This window comes from Tupaia chinensis, unplaced genomic scaffold (genome assembly GCF_000334495.1).
Source record: "Tupaia chinensis unplaced genomic scaffold, TupChi_1.0 Scaffold000056_1, whole genome shotgun sequence".
NCBI classification, from domain to species: domain Eukaryota; kingdom Metazoa; phylum Chordata; class Mammalia; order Scandentia; family Tupaiidae; genus Tupaia; species Tupaia belangeri.
The window spans coordinates 2,008,177-2,016,958 of record NW_006159514.1 but is presented as its reverse complement, the minus strand read 5'-3'; the positions used below and the strand labels follow the sequence as shown (position 1 = coordinate 2,016,958).

The following is an 8,782-nucleotide window of genomic DNA, read 5'->3' as shown; positions in this document are numbered from 1 at the left end:
TAAATTTCTGTTTCTATTTAGACTCCAAAAAATAGAATGGCAAGTTACTAGTGTTTGATCCACAGGATAAATGACTTAATACTTACAATGTCTTTGACCACTATGTTGTCCTAAATATTAAAAACAATGAAATAGTTTGATCTAATTAAGTGACTTAGCAATGAAATCTTTCATTATATTACCTATCTTTCACAAAATCCTACATATGTGCCAATTAGAAATTTATGTTAGGAATATCACTGTCAATTAAATACTGAGGCTTTTTTCCTTGTTCTCTTTTAGATAACGTGATGATTGAACCAAATGAAGCAATGTCAGAGTAAGAACATGTCTTTGGTTGTGCAGCTGATCTGTCACATGCTTTGAAGCAATTAGACCTAGATAATGCAACCATTTGTCACCCAATTAGATCTGAAAGGCAAGAAATGCATGGACTAGCACTTTAGCTTTTGCTTTAGTCAAAGCAATTGTCACTTAAATAGAAGGATATTTAAAATGAAAAATGAATTTTGATAAAAATGTAGAGGTACAGAAAATATGCACTTCTACTTTTTAATGCTTAAACATCATTTATTCTGTATTGTACTTTTTATCTTTTTGAGAGATTTTCACTGTAGGGCGCGTGCGCTCGCCAGACAGACAGAGATAGACATAGAGACAGAAAGCGAGAAATCACCCCCCAGGGGGGATGGTCACGCCGCAATCCCTTCTCCTCCATTCTCCTCTCAGGATCTTGGGCACACACGCACACACGCCCGGCGTGAGTTTCAAGCCACCGGGTCCGGGACGCGAACCGCGGTCGACTACGTGGGAGTCCAGCGACATAGCCATTACGCTAACTGCTGGTTCCCGTACTTTTTATCTTTTAAAATAATTCTTTATTTTATTTATTTATTCATTGATTTTTTTTTTTTTAATTTGACCAGAGAGAGACAGAGGATGAGAGTGAGACAGAGGAAGTGAGAAAGAAAGCCACCAGATTCAGGACTCGAACCCTGGTCGATGATGGGGAGTGTCCAGCGTCTTAACCACCATGCCACCTGCTGGTCCCTGTTGTACTTATTTGATAATTTGCATTGCTCATTCCTAACTCCCTTTGGTATTTATGTCTTTCTTTTTTTAAAGAATTATTTTATTGGGACCAGCAGTTAGCAGATGGCTATGTCGCTGGACTCCCAAGTAGTCAACCGTGGTTCGCGTCCCGGACCCGGTGACTTAAAACTCATGCCGGGCGTGTGTGTGTGCGTGCCCAAGATCCCTAGAGGAGAATGAAGGAGAAGGGATTGCGGCGTGGCCATCGCCCCTGGAGGGGTGATTTCTTGCTTTCTGTCTCTCTGTCTCTCTCTGTCTGTCTGGCAAGCGCACGCGCCCTATAGCAAAAACCTCTTAAAAAAAAGAAAAAGAAAAAAAAAGAATTATTGAACTTTATTTATTTTATTTATTTATTTTAATTTGACCAGAGAGGGACAGAATGAGAGGGAAAGTGAGGAAGCAAGCTGCTGAATCCAGGACTCAAACCGTGCTCTTAACCACCACACCACCCACCAGCCCCCATATTTGTTTCTTTCAATATATCTCTTTGAGTGAATATTTACTTTAAAATTAAACAGATTCTTTATTACTATACTATAAATAGATACTCCAAATAAACAAAATACCTACCTCAACTAGTTGAAGAAATTGGTATTAAAAAATCATAGTGGGGCCAGCAGGTGGCATGGTGGTTAAGGTACTAAACTCCTACATGACTAACCATAGTTCACGTTCCAAGCTTGATGGTTTAAAAATCACGCTGGCTATGTGTGCACCCATGTTCAAAATCCCAAGAGGAGAACGGAGGAGATGGGTTGCAATGTGGCCATCCCCTGGGGTTATTACTCACTTTCTCTCTCAAGTGAGCACATGCACCTATGGCAAAAAAAAAAAAAAAAAGTACTTTATTAATTGAGTAGCTAAATATTAAGTACCTACTCTGTTCAAGGTACCTGATTCTGATAAACCATTAAAAGACCTTCCTGATATAATTATCTCCTACCTTCTGAAAAATAAATTCTGTTATTTATCCCATGAAAAATTATAGTTTGAAACTTGGTCAGGGCTGACCCCATTGTGCAGCAGTTAAGTACTATGCATAGGAAGTCAGATCCCACATGGCCAACCGATTGGAACCCCAGTCCTGGCAGATTGAAAAATACTGGGTTTGGGGGCCAGCAGGTGGCATGGTGAAGGTGCTGCACTCTCACATGGCCAACCATGGCAAAGTCCCGGATCTCTCTTTCTCTCTGTCTGTCTCTGTCTCTCCTTGGTAAGCACACATGCCCTATAGCAAATTAAAAAATAATAAAAATAGGGCCAGCAGGTAGTATGGTGGTTAAAGGCACTGGATTCCCACATGCTGGCTGCAGTTTGAGTTCTTTTATTTTTTTTTTGTGAGAGAGATTTTTGCTATAAGGGTGCGTGTGCTCGCCAGACAGAGAGACAGAAAGCAAGAAATCAGCCCCCATGGGGGATGGTCACGCTGCAGTCCCTTCTCCTCCATTCTCCTCTCGGGATCTTGGGCACGCATGCACATGTGCCTGGTGTGAGTTTAAGCCACCAGGTCTGGGACTCAAACTGTGGTCGACTACATGGGAGTCCAGCGACATAGCCATTACGCTAACTGCTGGTCCCAGCAGTTTGAGTTCTTTACCTAGCAACAGAAAAAGAAAAGCACTGGGCTTGTGTGTCATTGTGCCAAAATCCTGATGAAATGCAGGAATGGAAGAAAAGAATTACAGCATGTCCAAAACCCACTTGGGGGGGGGTGTTTCTCTCTCCTTTTTGCTCTTTAGCAAGCATATGTGCCCTCTGGCAATAAAAAAAAGTTGATCATAAAACAAATCATAAGGATTACTTTCAAATTAATAGGTACTTTTTTGGTGGAATTCTTCTACTCAAATTTATATTATATTGTTTTATTCTGATTATTGTTTGCTGAGAAAAATCTTACCTTCTGCAGCATGTATTTCAATCTTTATACTGTCAAAGTTAAACATGCCCATTTTGGCTCTTTTTGTAAATGATATATATTACATGTTATGTAAATATAATACATATTTTTATATCAAAGAGAAAGTAATGTATAGTAGAACAGTGACAGAGGATTTATATTTGTCTCAATTTAAAGTTATAACCAATCGGAGTAGGGGAAATACTCTGTTAAGTATGTTCTGTTTTTTTAAATATTAATTTTATTTTATTATTATTTTAAAATTTGACCAGAGAGAGACAGAGAGCGAGAAAGGGAAAGTGAGAAAGGAAGCCACCAAGGTCTTGCACTGGAACCTTGGTCTGTCTTGTGGGAGTTCAGCTCCTGATCCACCATGCCACTGCTGGCCCCGCCCTGTGAAGTATGTTCATCTGCATGTAATTGTATAAATCCTATTACATGGTTGAAAACATATTTAAATTTTAAAAATCTAAGAAGAGCCTTTAAGGGAACTATGAGTTAAAACGTTAAATAATAATAGGTCATTGATGAAAATAAATTACTGTTGTGTCTGTGAACTCAGATGTTTATGGACTGTGATAAATAGGGTTGGAACTGGGGCCAGCAGGTAGCATGCAGTTTAAGGCGTTGGCTCCCATATGGCTGACTCCACAGTTGAAGTCCCAGACCTGGTGGCTTGAGTGAGAATCATGCCATGTGCATCTCTAGAGGAGACTGGAGGGAAGGGGATGGCAGCATGGCATCCCCCCTGATTTCTCACTTTCCCTTTCTCTTTGCTGAGTTCACGTGCCCTGTAGGAGTAAAGGGGAAAGGGACTTGGAACTGGAGCAAGGGGTAATTCATTATCCTGAGACAGGTAAATCCCAGGGATTAAACAAATGCACCCTGGGCCAAAATAGAACAGCAGAGTGACTCATCTCAGTAGTAGTTTCCTGTGAAACTACTTTTTTCATAGGGCAAAATGATCGTGTTCCTTTGTGGGTTTTGTTTTGTTTGTGTTTGTTTTTGTTTTGTTTAATAGCTAAGAGCTCTTTAGTTTTGTTATAAGAGTCATAAGCTCACCAAGAGAGGGGATAGGGAGTGAGAAGTTACTCCCAAAGGAGCCTGGCCATAGCACAATACCTTCTCCTCCGTTCTCTTGGGATTTGGGACATGCATGCACATTCACCCAGCATATTTTCCAAACTTCCAAGTCCAGGACTTGAACTGCACACTTGGCCATTTGAGATCCAAACACCTTATACCATTGCATGCCACCTGGCCTGCCTGATCATGTTCTTTTCATTTGCTTTCAGAGAAGAACAAGGGTGCTTAAATGTATGACTTTGTCACCTCAGATACCTCGTCCAGAATAGAAAGTTAAATATGGCTAGTCCTGGGGTCGTGGGGGGGGGGGGGGGAATTACCATGTAGGAAAATAGAAATTTGTGTGTTGAGCCATCAGGTGACAAAGTGGTTAAGGCACTAGACCCCCACATGGCCAACCACGATTGGAGTCCCAGACCTGGCAGCTTGTTTTCTCACTCTTTTTTCTTTCTCTCTGTATCTCTCTGGTGAGCACATGTGCCCTACAGAAAATTTTAAAATAATAATAAAAATAAATACATAATTCTTTAAAAGAAAAAAAAGGAAATTCATATGGGCCTTTTGGCGAAGACTATTGACTGATCTTCAAAGTTGATTGGTTTTTCTCAGCATTATTTCCATTCCACTTTCCACCCACTGCTAGCTCCATCATCTGACTGTCAAGTGGGATTTGGCAAAAGGTCCTGTCCTGGTTGGGTTAAAAAGAACTAAAAGTTTTCTTTTTCCCCCAGTTCTTTGCTTTAGTCTTCTGATTCTTCACTCCAGTCCCAACAACAGAAAGTAGACTACATGAACCAGGAGTTTCAAGCATCTGTGCATAAAGCCCACTTTCATCATTTTCTTTTTCCCCCATGACCCTACATGTGAAAGATTTTAACTACCCAACAAATGGCTTTTAATTAAAAAACTAATTGCAGCAGGAGAAGAAAATATATGTTTGTTGCTGAACAAAGTTTTCTAGATATTGAATCTTTGATCCACTGGCCCTTTGGAAAGCTTTTAAACATATTTAGAGATGGCGACCAAGCAATACAACGCCACACTCTGTGAGGCCAACCCACACTGGAAGGTTTTGCGTTTGCCTCTGGAGACCTTCCTGAATATGCCTGGCATGAGTGTGCTAGTGATCCAGGGCTGGCTGAAACCAGAGGTGGATCTCAGCATCAAGACCACGTTGGGAGTGCTCTTTCTTTCTGTCTTTGTCTCTCATGCTCATGAAATAAATAAATAAACTTAAAAAGGGGAGAGGCAGCAGTTGGCATGGTAGTTAAGATGCTGGACTCCCACATGGCCAACTATCATTCAAGTCCCAAACCTGGCAGCTCAAAAATCATGCTTGGGCATATTTGCATTACATGCCCCAAATCCCAGGGAATGGAAGAGAAGGGATTGCAGCATGGTCATCTACCCACAGGATGATTTCTAGCTTTCCTTCTCACTATCTGTCTCTTTCTCTCTCCCCGGTGAGTGCACATGCCCTATGGCAAAAACCTTAAAAAAAAGATGTGAGAGGAAACAATGTATCAAATCCATAGCACTTAACTCCTACAGATTGACAACAATTGTATCTGGGAGGCCGGTGAGTGCACAGGTGGTTAAAGGCACTGGACTCCCACATGGCTGATTTCGGCTTAAGTCCCAGATCTGGCATCTTTCTTTCTCAAACTTTACCTTTCTCTCTCTCTTTCTGATCAAATTAAAAAATAATAATAATAACAAATAAAATGAAATAAATCTTTAAAAAACTTGTATCTAGGTTTTTTATTACATAATCACGTTTTTATCATCTTTTCTTTTTTTGTAAGAATTATTTTATTTATCTTTATTTATTTATTTATTTTAATTTAACCAGACAGGGAGTGAGTGAGGACAAGAGAAAGGAAGTGAGAAAGCAAGCCACCAGGTCTAGGACCCAAACCGCGGTTGGCCATGTGGGAGTCCAGTGTCTTTAATCACCATGCCACCTGCTGGCCTCTGTTTTTATCATCTTTTCAAAAATGAATGACAAGTTATTTTTTATTCCCCTTTTTACTCTTTAAGTAAATGCCTCTTTGGATGCAGACCAAGATTGGCAAGCAAATTTTATACCTCATCAACACAAGTCTCTCTAAATGTAGCTAAGACAGTCTCAGAAAAGTAAGTTTTAATTTTGTTTTTAGGGCCATGTTTGACAAATATTGACAAAAATAATATTTTAAGATAAAGTTTAAAATATAAATCTGGAAAAAATTATTAATTCCAATATTTTTTTTAAAAAAAAGAGTTATTTTTATTTAAATTTGACCAGAGTGGGACAGAGCAAGAGTGAGAGCCAGAGAGAGAAACAGGGAGAGAGAGGGAGAGTGAGAAAGCAAGCTGCCAGGTCTGGGACTCGAACCACCATTGGTCATGTGGGAGTCCAGTGCCCTTAACCACCATGCTATCTGCAAGCCCTGGGGACATTTCTTAAATATGCCTAGTACTTTTAGACACTCAGGAAAAATCCTAAAACCTAGGTTTTACCATCTAGCATAAATATGTTCTGATAGATGATCTGATCTGACTGTGTAACTTTAGTAAGAACTAAATTATATACCTTTGATGTCCAAGGATATTATTACATTAAATAAAAACTTGAATCTTTTCTCACTTGTTGTTGTATTTAAGTTAAAGTTCAGGAGAGATATTTTTGAGTATAGTAGTTACTTGTTTATATCACGATTGGAAGCTTTTTTTTTTTTTGGAGAGGTTTTTGCTATAGAGCGCATGCGCACACCAGGCAAACAGAGAGAGACATAGAGACAGAAAGCGAGAAATCACCCCCCAGGGGGGATGGTCACGCCGCAATCCCTTCTCCTCCATTTTCCTCTCGGGATCTTAGGCACGCACACACACGCGCCCAGCGTGAGTTTTAAGCCACCGGATCTGGGACGTGAACCACGGTCGACTACGTGGGAGTCCAGCGACATAGCCATTATGCTAACTGCTGGTTCCCCACGATTGGAAGCTTTTATTATGTCACTTTCTCAGATGGAAGTCAGTTTAAGAGAATGTTGGATTTTAGGCCTCTAAGTCTTTAAAAATGTATGTGAGAAGAACTACAGAAAGCAAGCAGAAGAGGACTTTATATTTTAAAGTTAAAATCATGAGTTGGTCAATTGTCAAACTTATTTTTCTGGCATGTTTACTTCCTCCAAATAGTAATATTCCATTTATTTTCAGGCCATTGTTGTATATTGGCTATCTCTATGAATGTTTCATTAAGATTGTTAAAGACATTTTCAGGGCCAACTGGTGACCTGGTGGTTGAGGTGACTAGATCCACGTGACTCTATGGTTTTTGTGCCGGACTCAGTGGCTTGAGAAATGCATGGGGCACATGTGCATGTGTGCCCAAAATCCCAAGAGGAAAATGGAGAAGGATTGTGGTGTGGCTATCCCCCTGGGGGTACGTGTTCTCTCTCTCTCTCTCTCTCTGGTAAGTGCACACACCCTATAACAAATTTTTTTTAAAAGGAAGACATTTTCCAGTTATTCAAATACCCTTGTACTAGCTAAATTCATCTATATGTACATAACTTATTGACCATATCAGTACCATATTTAGTAGATTCTTTTTTTTAAGGAATTATTTTATTTCACATTATTTATTTTAAATTTGAACAGAGAGGGATAAAGTGAGACTGAAAGAAAGTGAGAAAGTAAGCTGCTGGATCTGACACTCAAACTGTGGTTGCCACATGGGAGTCCAGAGCCCATAATCACCACTCCACCTGCCAGCCGCCCCCCTTTTTTTCATATTTAGTAGATTCTAAAGTACACATTTTTTCATATTTTAACATCTCTTAAAATTGACGATATCTTAATATTTGGCAATGTTTTTTACTTCTTAGTGGTACATAAAGCAATGTCTTACACTAAATAGAGATATCTTAGATTCAGTGAAATATAGCAATTCAAGGAATAAAAAGTGCATCTAGATTAGATATTAGAGCATATAAATTCTAGTAATCATTCGTTGGTGACCTTTGGCATAACACAGATCTTTCCACACTGGAAATGGTATTTTGCAGTGATTTCTAAACTTTTCATGTAGAGTTTGCTTTCTTTTACAATTAGGAAATTAGGAAAAAGAATGCTTTCTTTTACGATGAGGAAATCAAGTGAGATAGAGGCAGAACAAATGTAAATCTTTTTGCTGTACGTTTTCATTTCCAAAGAAGGGTTTTTCCTTAGTTGCATATATGGAAAAAGCAAAGATTTCATTCCCTTGTATAATATTAAGAATATAATATGAGGACCAGCAGATGGCATAATGGTTACGTTGCTGGACTCCCACGTAGTCGACCGTAGTTTGAGAACTGGACCCAGCAGCTTGAAACTCATGCCCTACAGGTTTGTGTGTGCCCAAAATCCCAAGAAGGAAATGGAGGAGAATGAACTTTGGTGTAGCCACTCCCCGTGGTGGGTTATTTCTTGCTTTCTAACTTTCTGGCTCTCTGTCTCTCTGATGAGCACATGCTCCCTATAGCAAAAATCTCTCTTAAAAAAATATATAGCTTTTGAAAGGAAGTGGATGAATATGGAGGACTTACTGCTGAGTGAAGCAAGCCATGCTATCTATGAAGGAGAGGCATTGTATGTCCCCACTTAATATATACCGAGTGTCTGCACTCTAAATGTGTTTATATATATATATATACATATATATATATATATATGTATATA

General features: G+C 39.4%; 1 protein-coding gene across 1 annotated transcript in view; it reads left to right on the top strand.

Annotated features, from left to right (window-relative positions):
* Positions 1-287: 287 nt before the first annotated feature.
* ERICH2 (glutamate rich 2) overlaps positions 288-8,782 on the top strand; it is a 33,451-nt gene continuing 24,956 nt past the window's right edge. Inside the window, exon 1 of the mRNA XM_006141495.2 lies at positions 288-319. Within this exon, the coding sequence (XP_006141557.1) occupies positions 291-319 (29 nt within the window). The 5' untranslated portion in view covers positions 288-290. The remainder of the gene's footprint in view (positions 320-8,782) is intronic.